The sequence below is a fragment of the Hemiscyllium ocellatum genome, chromosome 3 (genome assembly GCF_020745735.1).
Source record: "Hemiscyllium ocellatum isolate sHemOce1 chromosome 3, sHemOce1.pat.X.cur, whole genome shotgun sequence".
Classification (NCBI taxonomy): Eukaryota; Metazoa; Chordata; class Chondrichthyes; order Orectolobiformes; family Hemiscylliidae; genus Hemiscyllium; species Hemiscyllium ocellatum.
Genome location: NC_083403.1, coordinates 22,716,615 through 22,731,653, shown reverse-complemented (window position 1 = coordinate 22,731,653; position 15,039 = coordinate 22,716,615). Strand labels below are relative to the sequence as shown.

The 15,039-nt window shown below is 43.2% G+C and overlaps 1 protein-coding gene across 1 annotated transcript; it reads right to left on the bottom strand.

The window, feature by feature from the left end:
- Window positions 1-5,065: 5,065 nt before the first annotated feature.
- Window positions 5,066-14,732, bottom strand: LOC132835137 (photoreceptor cilium actin regulator-like). The gene is made up of 2 exons (XM_060854461.1): window positions 10,966-14,732; window positions 5,066-5,189 (listed from the first exon to the last, which is right to left on the bottom strand). Exons 1-2 carry the CDS (start codon window positions 14,730-14,732, stop codon window positions 5,066-5,068), a joined length of 3,891 nt encoding a protein of 1,296 aa, XP_060710444.1.
- Window positions 14,733-15,039: the final 307 nt, after the last annotated feature.

The following is a 15,039-nucleotide window of genomic DNA, read 5'->3' as shown; positions in this document are numbered from 1 at the left end:
GTCTGGCAGTGTCTATGGAGAGAAATACATTTAACTTTAGCGTCCTGTGAACCTTCTTCCCTCCACAGATGCTGCCAGACCTGATGGGTTTCTCCAACAGTTTCTGTTTGTTTCAGATCACTAGCATCCATAGATTTTTTTTTAAACTGGCATAAAGGAAGATTGTTGTGGTTGTTGGAGGTCACTCCTCTCAGTACCTGGGCATCTCTGCAGAGTTCCTTGGGGTAGACCTAAACATCATCAGCTCCTTCATCTATAACCTTCCCTCCATCATAAGGTCAGAGTGGGGATGTTTACTGATAATTGCACAATGTTCAGTACCATTCATGACTCCAAATACTGAAGCAGTCCATGTCCAAATCCAACAAGACTCGCACAACATTCAAGCTTGGATTGACAATTGGCAAGTAAGTAGCATTCGTACCATGCAAGTGGCAGACAATGACCACCTCCAAAAAAGGAACCTAACCATTGCCCCTTGACATTCAATGGCATTCTCATGGCTGAATCATCCACTATCAATTCACTGGAGTTATCACTGATCAGAAACTAAACTGAAGAAGCCATATAAATATTGTGGCTACAAGAGCATGTCAGGGACTGGGAGTTCTATGGTATGTAACTCAACTCTTGTCTTCCCAAAGCTTGTCCACTATTTTACGAGCCATAAGTCACAAATGTATTGCAATGCTGTCCACTTACCTGGATGAGTGCAGCTCCATTCAGGAAGGTAGACTTGAGAATAAAGCATCCTGCTTGATTAGCATCTGAACCACACATTAAACATCTACACAATGCACAGGAAATTATATTTTATAACACATTTCAAACCCCACACCTTATAACACCAGGGCAGTTTATATCATTTCCGAGTTTCTTTTCAAGCCACACACCACCTTGAGAGTATTTTGCTGTTCTATCACTGCAAAAGGATGAACATCCTGGAACTCTCATTCCAATAACTGTGTACCTACAGCATGAGCTTCAACGGTTCGTGAAGACAGCCAACCATCACCTTCTCAAATGCATTTTGACATGTATGACAGTTCCGAGGTTTGTTAGTGGTGCTCCTATCCAGTGAAAGAAACTAATAAAAATGTTCGAACTTTGGCCTTACTTCTCTTCATAAATACAAATGGAGAAACTTGCTCTGTTAACATGTGTGTAAACAATGTGCCCCCCCTCCCCCCCCCAAAATAAAGCAGTTTTTCCAATTGTTTCCTTAACAGAATTAAAATGTCCCCCATTCTTGGTTTTACTTAGAATGTTTCACTGGCACTGCAGAACCACTTGTTAATGATAAAGGACTGTGTATAATGTAAGTAATGTCTGACTTCTTTGTTAGACGGGCTTTATAGAAAAAGCTGTAACTAATAGCAACTTGTAACTTTGCAGACTAAAATTGTCATCTGTGCACTACTATCTTATGTTATTGTAAATAAATGATTATGATTGAGGTATACCTTTTAAATATTTTATTTTGTTTTTCTGGTTAAACAAACCATGTAATGATTAACATGAAAGAATGGTTAAAAATATCAAATTATCTGACATGAGCATAGAAGCTGACAGTTTCCAGGAGTTCCTGATGTGAAATGAACCTTAGTTCTAAGAGTAAATATGTGACTGAAGGCAGAAGAATTGTAGATTATGGATTTAACTTCCATGTTCATGGTTTGAGGCAAATACCTTTTACTGTATTGGATATGAGATTATAAATGTAGACGATGAAGGTAAATGAGAAAAAGGTAGATTAATGAACAGCTGTTTCCATGTTGAGGCCAAATGGTTTGTTTTCTTATTGCTTAAAAGTATTTCTGTATGTCTGAAATGTAATTCTGTCTCGTCACCACCTGTGGGCTGTGTGCATGCAATTTATATCACTCCATTCACAATCTCATGAGGTCACAAAAACTTTGCAACCAGTGGGGTTTGGATATTTCTAGTCAATCTGTTCAGATGTGTTACAACAGCTCTAAGCAGGTGGGACTTCTAAGCCAGAGGAAATGACAGTCTCATTGTGCCACATGAACCCTGAGTCAGTATTTTTAAAATGCTGTCATGTGATGTAAGAATTCTGGATCAGTGGTGCTGGAAGAGCACAGCGGTTCCGGCAGCATCCAAAGTGCAGCGAAATCGACGTTTCAGGCAAAAGCCGTGTAAGAAACCTAGTAGCCCAATTTATCCCCTATATGTGTTCTCACAATCTGACCATTATACTTCTTAGTTTACAACCCTCTTGATCAGCAAATACAGAAGGTCATGCCTGTATTTCATGGAACTCAGGATAAGCCACTGACAATACTCAACGTTCCATCCAATTTTAAACTAATGCCTATTTTTGGTCGAAGGACCCTGATTAAATTATGTAAATTGTGAGTGAATTTACAAAGATAACAGTGTTGAGATACTTCTGTGTAGATGTTGGTTAACAAGGTCTGGATGAAATTTCTACTGTTTGATATTTGAATTATTTGTTTAACTCATTCCTTAAACCAATTAAAATAACACAAGCAGAACTTCTGCTGAGTTGACCTCAATAAATAGTGAATAGATAACTTTACATTTTTCATATTTCACCTGGTTTATACAATTGCACAAAGTTACATTAACCAAACATGTTGCATTAGTACTCGAGAGAGCCAACAAGCAGTTACAAATGATTTTTGTCTGTGGAGAACAATCTATATTTTCCTTTTAAAATAAATATTGCCTTGTACAGTATTTCATATGTTGGTATTAAATAATACAATATTATATGTTTTGAAAACATCTTACTTTTAAATGCTAAACTATATTTTAACATTTCATCTGGAGACTCTAAAACACTTGATGTGTAGTTAGTAGTTAAGGGCTATTTCAATGGGGTATGTAACACTTTAGCACCTTAAACTTTGTACCCATTAATTCTTAGTTTTCAAATGTTACATATTATAGGCAATAATGGGCCTTGTTTCTAATATAGAAGAATGACAGGTGACCTTATTGAAACGTACAAGATTTTCACAAAACCATTCAGGAGAGATGTGGGAGAGTCTAACCGGAAGGCATAATCTCAGTACAAAGGGCTCCCCGTTTAAGACTGAGTTTCTTATCTGAGGGTAGTGAATCTGTCGAAGTCTTTATCACCGATTGTTAACTAGCAAGGGAATTGAGGGTTAGATAGGAAAGTGGAGTTCAGGACTATCAAATTAGCTATGATTTCATTGAATTGCAGAGCAGACTTGATGATTCGAGTGACCCACTTCTGTTCCTATGTCTTATGGTTTTCCGGGCAACTCCTGAAAGTCAAGCACACCTTTCTACTGGAGTTTAATCCATATTTGATGACAAGAAATGACCTGAAATGCTTACTATTTTGTATAAATCTTATTTGTGGGTGGTTTTTCAAGTAAGAGCAGGAAAGGCTCTTTTATAATTTCCTGCACTTGGGTTTCTATGCCAGACACTCCTTCATTAATTAACCATGATTTGGGCAGATTGCTGATCTTTCAAATGCTCACACCTAATTCTGCAGCTATAAGTATTGTAGTGGACATTTATAATTTTGGCTGAAGTGAATCAGATCCCAGTTTTAATCAATTGCCTTTTCTGGAGGTCACTGTTTGTTCTGGGGCAGAGAGAGAGAGGCAACTTCTGTTTGACTCAATCATTCACAAAATTCTTGATTTGATTTTATTTTATGAGAAAGGAAAAATCATAGCCTGCCGCATTGTGTGATTTCAGTTATCTTTATCCATTGTGCCGAGGCCAGATCTTTGGAGGGGCTCTCCAATTAGTCCCATTCACCACTCTTCTCCAACAGTCCTAAATATTCTTCCATTCCCAGTATGTATTTAACAGGATGGAGATTTTATTTTCTTAAAGAACATAATGCAAAATAGAGACAGGTTAAATATTCATTTAAATTTATGACTGAGACATATTTTTGCCTTTACACTCTATACTCATGGTGGTATCCTGTATGGTGGCACTTGGCCTTCACTTATGCTGATTCTGAAGGTGATACCAGTTAACTTGTCCTAGTCCCCACCCCACATCCCCACTTCCTACAGATTTTATATGCTCTCTGTTGAAAGCAGATTTTGATAGAGGAATCAAACAGATTTATCAAATCGTTCTTCCAAATTGGAGCTAATTAAACCAGCACTTTTAAACGCCAAGGGAAAAGCTTGAGTTTACTGCGATAAGATATCGAGTATTCAATAGGGTTTTGTTTCTACATTCATCAATGCTTCATTGCCATCATGGAACAATTCCAAATGAAGGCTTGACAACCACATGGAAACCAAGGACGTTTGCCACAGAGAATGGGAAAAAGCAAGGAAAATCTGTGATCCTTAATGAAATTGGCTAATAATGAGGAAATCTTTAAATGCTCTGCATCAAAAAGGTTGGAGGATTCAACCTATCTGTCCAACTCTCCAATCATACCAGTTGTACTCCTTCATTGTTTCATTACAGACAATACCAGAGGCTGACAAAAAAATTGTTTGGATCATTGGAAAGAACAGTGGATCATGAAACTTGTCACCAGATTGTCTTTCCAGGACTTTCAGCGTCTGCAAGAAACAGTCAGTGGATGACTCATTCTCACTGGTAAGGTTTTGCATTTTGGGATCCTTCACAAACTAAAGGTTCCCAATTTGTTCCATTTTCAGGGGAATTCTACGACAAATGTTTACTTCTACTTAAATTAATCCTCATAATTCTTTTATCTTTGTACCAATGCTGCAGATTGTTGAGCTCGAGTGTGACTAATAAAAGTCTCTTCAATCTCCAGCAGATGATTTTCATTCCATTTGTTTCATTTCAATTCTATTCCAAGGAAGTTCTCATAGTGAATGAAGAAATTCACAAAATTTCACAGTCATCCAGTCCCACTTGAGAAGATAAAACGTGTACACACTTCTCCCATATGTTGTGCATATTATTTTAAATAGGTCAACTTCCCTAAGTAGATGCCAGATAGGATTATTTTTGTCACGCTACTATATAACCAGATAATCTGAGGTCATCCTGGACAGGGAGAATTGAAAATCGCACATTGTTATGTCTGGAAGGCTCATTGAAGCCCCTGGCCAACGATACACAGTTCTGGGTGGGAGATCGATCGGCTAGCCCCTCTCATCTCTGACATACAACGCCTTGTCCATGGATCATCATCTTTCTCAAAGTTCCCATCTAAACTGTTGACAGAAGAAAAATAGTTCAGTGGGATTAGTGTAAGAAGCTAATGATAATACCAATCACACAAGACAGATTTTAACTCCTTCACCACTGAATATCATGCTACATTGTATAGCTAGACTCTTTCAGCCTCCGGTTTCACAATGTTTCACCCCCAGAATATCAACCTACGTTTCCTCTTCCAACATCTCCACCTTGCCCATCCCTTCCTTTACCCTTTCATCTATTCCATCCCCTGTAATCTGCTTTCATTTCCTCTCATGTACTTTACCATCATCCCCTCCCTTTCCTGTACCTTGAGTCCCTTTATGTGTCCTGATCCTCCCTTCCCTGGACCTTTCCTTGTCCCCTCTCTCCCCACTACTTTGCCTTCATCCCCTCTCCCTTCCCTTTATTCTTTGTCCTGATTCTCCCTTCCCTGACCCTGGCTTCTTCCCCTCCCTCCCTGGTATCTTTCCTTTGACTCCTCTTTCCCTGGTATCTTGCCCTTTCCCCTCCCTGCCCTGTTTCCCCCCTCCCTATATCGAGCACTGGACTCTCCTTCCATTATCTTGTCCTCGCAACTGTCTCCAGTTGGTGAATTGTTATGAACCACGGAGTTAAGCTCAATGCAGAAGATCAAACAGTTCCAAAATCCAGCCTTTACGCAGAACTCATTTGAAGTATTTGTTCTTGAAATATTGTTGTTCTTGGGACAGTGAAAAGGGAAAGCAGCTGAGATGATTCATTGTGGCAGGAACTCTCCTTACAGAGAAAGAAAACACTTTTATTCTATTTATTTGTGGGGGATGTGGGCACAGCTGGCTGACCAGCATTTATTGCCCGTTCCCAGATGCCCTTGAAATGGTGGTGATAAGCTATCTTTTTGGAACTTCTGTCATCTAACTGCTGTGGGTTGACCTACAATGTCATTGGGGAGGGAAATTCCAGGATTATGACCCAGTGAAACTGAAGCAACAGTAATACATTTCCAAGAAAGGATGGCGAGTGGTTTGGAGGGGAACTTGAAGGTAGTGCTGCTCTTGTCCTTCTAGCTGGAAATGGTCATGGGTTTGGAAGGTGCTGTCTGAAGATCTTTGGTGAATTTCTGCCATGCATCTTGTAGATAGTACACACAGTTCAGAAGAGACACATCGAAGTGATCTGAATTCCAGTGATGAAAGTGATTCCTCCAAAGCAGTGACTAAGCTGAAGGATTTGGCCCAAGCAGTTTATGCTCCACTCAAGTCTCCTCCCATTCTTCTTCTTTTATCTTTACTCCCTTTTCATTTCCTTCATATGGTTATCAAATTCCACCTTTAAAAGACATTTGGACAAATACATGAATAGGAAAGGTTTGGAGGGATATGGTCCAAAACTGGTAGGTGGGAATAGTTGTTTGGGGAAACTTGATTGGGGTGGACTAATTGGGCCGAAGGGTCTGTTTCCATGCTGTATGACTCTCTGACGCAATTCTCCCTGTTTCTAGAATGTTCTTCATTCACTCCATTCTGAAGAGAGAATTCCCAATTTGATGTTTTGGTAACTACCTTGTATTGATTCTGCAAGGGTTGGATGTCTTGGGATAAGAAAATATGTTAGGTGTATCATGCTTTTATATAGCCAATATTATTTGAAACTGGGGAGAATAGACAACAAGATAAAAGTAAGTGAAACTGGTAGAAATGACTGGCGTGAAAAGGAACTTTGATAGTATGCACTAAGTAAGATAGATAAAATATTTGGTTACATCATTAGTGCAAGTGGAAGACAATGAAGGTGTAAGTAAGAGAAGCAGAAGAAGAGGCAGCTGATTGACTTAATGGATTGGATGCAGCTGGCCTATAAAATGTCCAGGAAAAGCACAGGACAGATAGAGATAGAGATAGATATCCATGGCAGTCAACTTTGTGGGAAGATGATGACACTGACAAGCAATCAAACAATACAGCTAAAACTGCTACATTGAGAAGACAATTCTGAACTTGTAGAATTTTCATGGCACTGAACAGCAATACATGTTGTTGAAGCTTTCTGACTTGAGGATAAAAGCAAAAATGCCAAATTTCAAACAATCACAACAATTTATACCACTGGTGAACAGACAGCTTCAGCAACATCTTTGGTTTTCAATAATATTCAAATTCTGTACGACCATGCAACTTCCTAAACTTCACTTTCTCCATCACTTCCATCTCCTTCAGTACAGAAATACTCAATAATTATTTCATCTTATTCATAGCTCTTCATTTAACAGTTCAACTTATTTAATGGTTTAATTAATCTAATGCATATTCCAATGCCACACTTTCAAGGACATTCAGACATTGGAGGCAGTATGAAATAACGTCAACCATTTAATTCCAACTCAATCCAGCTAAGTTATGAGGACAGCCTAAAATTCCTGGGACTGTTCAGTTTGGGAAACAGAAGACTGAGTGGAGATAGTAGTTGCACATTTAAGATTCTTATGGGAACAATAATACCATTATAATATTTGAATTGTCATAAACAGCAAATATCATAAGCAGTGTAAATAAGAGGGAAGATAAGATGATGCATGGATAGTTTAGATTTAGTTACCTATTACAGAGCATGGGTGAAGATGTTTAATGGACGTCCAGAGGGACAGTGGAGGGAGATAGCATGGAAAAATAATGGGAAGCAGCTGGGAAGATATTTACAGAATAAGTTAAATGGAAATATTTTCCTTTCTTGGCCCATGCAGAGTTGGAGATCCTTTTCCAAAGAAATTGCAGATATTACAGTAACAAAATATGATGAGGACCCAATACAAAGAAAGGAGTTACATTTGTATAGCATCCTTTACTATTTCAGCACATCCCACATCTCTCAGTCATTGAAATACTTCTTAAGTTTTTGTCATATTAAATATTAGTGATCAATTTAATTATATGTAATCAGGTATTTTTAGTATTACAAAACCATAGTCATTAAAGTACAACTTTTATGAAATTGACTAAGGTCATTAAGCTATACACTTTATTTAAAGCTTTGCCTTTGTTCAAATAAAGGTAGACAAGCAGGAGGCTGGAAGAACACAGCAAGGCAGGCAGCATCAGCAGCTGGAGAACTCAATATACTGTCTGGCTGGGGTGTTCTTCCAGCCTCCTGCTTGTCTACCTTGAATTCCAGTATCTACAGTTTTTTTTGTCTCTAACCAAGTTCATTCAAACAAAAGCAAAGAGGAATTTCACGAATAGGTAACTCCTTATTGCCAACATTATATGACTTCAATTTCATTAACTTCACTAATTCTTTTATCTCCTTCCTACTCTTCCTTCCTGCACATCTTTTGATATTACATAAAGGTTATTATTTTTTCATAGGCACCAGATTCTGATTGGTTTTCTCTGTGAACTTTGCAAAGTATCAAATCTACAATGAGCTATCGCTGGCTAGGCCCAGCCTTTTGGAACGTGTACTGAGCCACAGAAAATCTCTGGGGGAGCAAGGGCATGCTGCCATTCTGATGAGAAGTCATTATCCTAATCATGAGACCCTCTTGCTCTCTCAACAGAGGTCTGGGTATGCTATATACTTCCAGCTTTTTGTATCTTTATTTGCACATTTTATAGGTTTGTTTCTGTACTCAGCAGGTCTAAATCTTTTGAGCTGTCCATGTTCCTTTTGTCTCTGATTATTCATTGCAGTTATGCCAAAATCCAAGCATAGGTAAATTTCCTGCAGTCGATTGTCATTTCATTAAAATGCTAAGTATCGGGGGTGGCACAGTGGCTCAGTGGTTGGCACTGCTGCCTCACAGCACCAGGGTCCCAGGTTCGATTCCAACCTTGGGTGACTGTCTGTGTGGAGTTTATACATTCCCCTTGTGTCTGTGTGGGTTTTCTCCGGGTGCTCTGGTTTCCTCCCACAGTCCAAAGATGTGCAGGTCAAGTGAATTGGCCATTCTAAATCGCCCGCAGTGTTAGGTGCATCATTCAGAGGGAAATGGGTCTAGGTGGGTTACTCTTCGGAGGGTCGGTGTGGCCTGGTTGGGCTGAAGGGCCTGTTTCCGAACTGTAAGGAATCTAACCTATGCTGATGTCCACATTTCACCTGTATGATTCCTTGAAGGATCTACCTTCATTGGCAGAATTGATGGTCTTGAGTGGATGAAAAGGAGACAACTAATTTATTGTTCTAACATATAACACAAGTCAGGTTCATCTGAAACTGAGCTTATAGTTTAACCCTTACAAGTCTGGTATAGTTTTGATGAATCTGCACTGTCACAGATCCCGTATAACATGCAGTGCCAAATACTAAATGCTTCACTCTCATTGAGGCCTTTGCAAACAAGATCTACAAAAGGCAAGTTGAAGACTCTTGTCAGGAAGCACTTCTTCACGAATGAATAACTGATACCTGGAAAACATTTTTTGAATAGTGTAATGGAATTGCAAAAAAAACCTCTGAAGTCATTACTGCAAACCATGATTTTCTAATCCTCTCTGACCATAGACTAGAGCACAGCTAAAGTCACGCTGTTACTCCTAAATGGAAGTTAAGAGTAGGTCAAGTAGTTATAAACTAGTCAACCTAATTTCCACTGGTGAGTGAATTATTGGTAAAAACTTTGAGATGCAGTGTTAATTGTCATATAGAAGGCCTAAATTGATCAAAAACAGTCAGCAGGGATTGTGAATAGAAAGTTATACCTAAGTTGACTGAATTTTTCTAAAGAAGCATTAAGACGAGTCATTGACAGTGGCATTGTTGAAAAGTGTGGTGCTGGAAAAGTGCAGCAGGTCAGGCAGCATCCGAGGAGCAGGACAATCGATGTTTTGGGCATAAGCCCAAATTAGAAGTGACCCATCATGTACACTATACTGTTGTACCATTGCAAGGTGACTGCTGGGTGAGTGCTACGGAAGAACCTAGATCTTATGTTTTCAACAAATAACAAAACTTGCTCATAAAATAGTGTTGGATGGGGAAGATGATACACTCCAGCCCTTGTTGTGACCACTCACCCCAAAAGACTTCATGGGTACTGCTGGACACTGTTATGCTCCCACTCCAAGGACGCCTGAGCAGGAACATAGTCACAAAAGACAGGCAGGACATCTAAAATCTTGAATCATCCATAGTCCGCTGCTTAAACTTATGAATGGCCAGGACCAGGAGTAGGCTGAGAACTCAGCTTCTTTCTTAAATTTGTAAGTAATCCCATCCAGCAAGTTTACGACTCATTCAATTAGTCAACCGTGGTCCTGCAATCTGACAATGACAAGGGAGCGGAGTACTCCTGCAGTTATATCAGTGTCTGGGTGTGCACCCTCAAAATGGCAAATTTCATTTTAACAGGCACACATTCTCTGACCATTACCACATTGCTATTTGTAGGTCATTATATTTCCTATGGTGCAACTTCAAAAGTATATAATTAGCAGCAAATAAAATTTTGGTATAATGGAAATCAAAGGATTTGGCAAGTGACTGGGTTGGTGGCTTAGTAGCCGCACTTTTATTAAAGGGGCTCTTGTGGTGCAGTGGTAGTGTCCCTTCCTCTGAACCAAGAGACCTGAGGTCCACTCCTACCCTATGCAGAGTTGTGTAACAGGTTGATCAAAAAATATGTTGGATGCTCAAACAGCCCTATGGCCTACAACTTGTTCTTTCTTAAACATTCTACAACGTCCTGAGATCATGATAGGTGCCATATGGATGCAGTTTCTTTCTTTTCCCAGCCTACTACCAACTTCATATCCCGCAGACTAGCGCATCAAGGAAATCCTGTACAGTGTAGACTGAAGGCATTACAAAGCTTACCCAATGCTCTGTAGAGTGGGTTCACTTGTAGCTGAACTAGTTGCAGAGAGTCGGTTCTGAATCCCAGATTTAAAGTCAAGAAGGTGATTCTTCTTCACAAAAGGTTGTGGGTGGACACCACTCAAGGCCAACCTTCTCGGCCTGTCGCTCGGTTGCCTGACTGTGAAATTATTCTTCCATGCAACTCTAGATGTGAGTGGGCTGATGTCCCCCGGAATGATGCTTTGCGGTTGAGCTACTGTATTCACTCTGTCCACTAGTGGAGAAGGCGGCTGGGATTCAAAAATAGAGTCGGAGAGCGGGCAGAAGATGGATGAGGCGTTGGATCCAGGTTTCTCTGGGCGGTCAAGGGGTCTTTTTTGCGGAGGAATGCTGTTGATCACTGCTGGGGGACTGGGCAGTTGGTGATGGACGGGGGGACTCGGGGTTTGACGATAGACCGGGGGACTCGGCGGTTGGCGATGGACCGGGGGACTGGGCAGTTGGCGACGGACAGGGGGACTGGGAGGTTGACGATGGACCGGGGGACTCGGCGGTTGGCGATGGTCTGGGGGACTCGGGGTTTGACGATGGACCGGGGGACTCGGCAGTTGGCGACGGACTGGGGGACTTGGCAGTTGACGATGGACCGGGGGACTGGGCGATTGGCGATGGACTGGGGGACTCGGGGTTTGACGATGGACCGGGGGACTGGGCGATTGGCGATGGACTGGGGGACTCAGGGTTTGACGATGGACCGGGGGACTGGGCGGTTGGCGATGGACTGGGGGACTCGGGGTTTGACGATGGACCGGGGGACTTGGCAGTTGACGATGGACCGGGGGACTGGGCGGTTGGTGATGGATCGGGCGTCCGGGCGGGAGAGTGCCCATCACAAGGCTGGGCGGGAGAATGCCTGTCGCGAGGCCAGGCGGTTTAATGGACACAGGAGGAGGGCTAACCAGGGAGCTCAGTTCGTCCTGAGCGGCGGGTAGGTTCGGCTGCTCGGAGCCCCTGATCATGTTTGGCCATCTCTTTCCGGAGGCAGAGGGTGTGGTGTAACCTGCCGGTAGGTAGAGATTTCGGGACGGCAGGGTGGTGGTGAGGAAGGCCTTCCTCGAGGTGGGGGTTGAAGGATTGGGAGCTGGGCTTCCCGGTGCGGCCCGGCAGGATTGGGAGGAGGAGAAGTGTTGGGAGAGTTTGGCTGGAGCTGCTGCTTCATCGATGGATGAATTGGCCTCGGCCTCTTTCCCAGTGGAGGGCCCTGGTCTGCTGGGCTTGGGAGAGCACTCGGTCGTTCTGTTTTCCTGGGGGCTGCAAGAGGCCCCAGCGTAACGGAGGTTAATGATTTTGTATTGTGGCCAGGGTTGGTCGCCAGCCTGCAGCTTGCGGGAGCCGCTGGTGAAGGGACCTCTCCCACCGGTTCCTGCTGGGGCCGGGGCCTGTCCCAGCCCGAGAGTCGGGGGAGGGAGAGGAGCATCGCTGGTTGTTAGGCCAGCACTTCTCTGGCTGAAGGTGGTAATCAGTTCCTGCACTCCTGTCCGCTGCTTGCGAATGGCAGTAGGACAGGAAGCCACTTGCTTTTCTTCAGCAAGAACCTGAGCCACAGTCTGGGTCTGGGTCTGGGACTCCTGGCTCTGATCCTGAGCTTGGTCCTCAGACTGCATGTGAGCATGGTTCTGGATTTGGTCTTGGGCCTGGGCCTGGGTGTGGTTCTGATTCTGTGTCTGCAGCGCCTGGCTTTGAGTCTCAGTTTGGTTTTGGGTCTGGGTCTGGTAGCATGACCCAGCAGGGATTTTCCTGAGGTGCATTTTCTCTTGACTGGGCAGAATACTGAAGTTGCTGTGGAGGGAGGCTTTCAGCTTGTTGCTAGGCACTGTCTGGCCTGTGCCAGGCAGACTGGTTGGCAGCTTTGGCATTGCTGGCATCTTCCTCTGTTCAAGGCCTCCTTTGCTGTTTTCACTTTTGGGCTGCAGCATCTTCTCCAGCCGCCTGCTCAGATCCTTTTGGGTTCTCTGAAGCTCCAGCAGGGTTGGGTCCTCTGCCTTGCTTTTGAGTGACTCAGCGGACTTTGATCGCCGCTTTTTGACAACACGAGTTTTGCCACCCTTGGCAGTACTTGGTCTGACTGGACGCAATTTGCCCTCTTCATCTGACCAAGCATTTGACCCCGGGTTGATTGGGACGAACTGGATTTTGCCACTAATGGCGTCTTTCATCTTAATGGTCATTTCTTCATTCTCTGGGATGTCCATCCTTTTTGGAATAGACCGCAGAGCTTCACTTTCTGGAGGGGATGACCAGGGCCGTTGGGGTGTCCCATTGACAATTATGTCTGAAATAGTTTCTTCTTCTTCATCTTCACCCAGGGAGCAGAAATCCATTGACTCTGTCCGAATAAGGGCCTCACACTCAGTGCTTGTTAGTGACTCAAAAGAGCCGAATGATCTATTCTGGATTTGTGCATATTGAGATGTACTGACTGACACAGAGGATGATACTTTCTCCTCATGAGTTGAGTAAAAGTTGCCTTTAAATTGATGATCGACTGCAGTATCATATGATTTTGAAGTACAGACTGTTACGTGAGAAAGGGTTTCTTGTATACATGAAGGGTGCTGATGAGCATCTCTGCTTAAGAGATGTGCATTGGAATCTGAACTTGTACACCGTCCACATTTCTCAGGGTTCCAGTATTCTTTCATGGAATCAGTATCTCCTCCAATGCCACTATCCTCTGAATGAAGGGCTGTGTCCCTGGGTTTGCTGTGAGGTTGTTGCCTTGCGCAGGCCTCCAATTGAACTATCATTTTTTGCAACCGCTCATCCACTCCCTGTTTTACCATTAATCTGTTCTGGAAAGTGTCCGTGGCTGAATGCAGGTATCTGCATGCTTCCTGCAGGGCTGAGGTCGTCAGGGAGGTCACTGTCCCATTGGTTGCCTGCATCTTGTTGACAGTGTACAACAGCAGTTGTTGCAGGAGATCGGGCTGGTCTTGTGGGGCTCCTATTCCAGCAGGCCACGCGAGCTGTGCTCCAACATCCTTCACTAGCCTCTCACCTTCACCAGCTATTTCCCGTAGGATGCAGTTTACCTCCTCGAAGCGCAGTGTCTGGAAGCTCACCATCTGCTGGAGGATGAATTGAGTCTGTGCGGCCTGCTCAATTAAACGCAAAACTGCATCGTATTTGGAAAGGCTGGGGTTAAGGTAAGCATACACGACTTGGTGGGCATTAACCATGGAGCTGGGAAAATCTACTTTCTCTTCATCCACTGATTGAGAACGACTCTTTTCCCTCTGTTTGGTGCTCTTGACCTGCTTGGGGGCCTGACGACATTTTTGTTTCCTGCTTCTCCTGGGTTGCTGAGCTGAGTTGCTATCGCTTTGTGAGTGCTGTTTCTGATCAGCAAATTCCCAAGGTACATACTTCTGTGAAACTGGAACCTCTGGCACTGCCACCTTGGTACCAGCTGCCAATTCTTCTCTCTTTGTTTCTCCATTGTAAAGTTTGGGTGATCGAGCAGGCACTGCCAAGTCAGGCAGGCTCTGGCAATAGCTCCTTTCTGTGTTATGCTGGTCCTCTTCACCTCTCAGCTGGATGGCATTTTCCTGACCATTCTCAAAGGAGTCGCTGTCAGAGTTGCCTGACCCTCCACTGACCGAGTGGGTTTGGGTCTCAGTGTGTGTCCTATCTGCCAACCCTTGGGCTGCGGATTTCTTCAGAGGCCTCAAGGTGTTTTTTGCAAGGTGTTGGATTATTTCACTGTGAGATGGCGCACACCCCATTGCTGCTTTCAAAGCCGACAACCTCAACCCGATCGGCACAGAAATGTCAGCACTATGCAGCAGCTCGTCCTGTCACCTCCAGATGCTCTTGCTTGGTTTGACTTCAATCATCATTCACGGCCACCTGAAAGTTTGGAATTTGACAGATCTTCGAGACTTCGGTCCTTCTTTAAAACATAATAAAACCATTCCAGTGACCAGGCTGATTCAGGGGTCTCTATCTTTTTTTTAAATGTGCTGAAACCCTTGTTCACCAGCTTCGCGACACAGAGCCTTTGGATTAAATGCATCACCTGCCTTGCTTCTA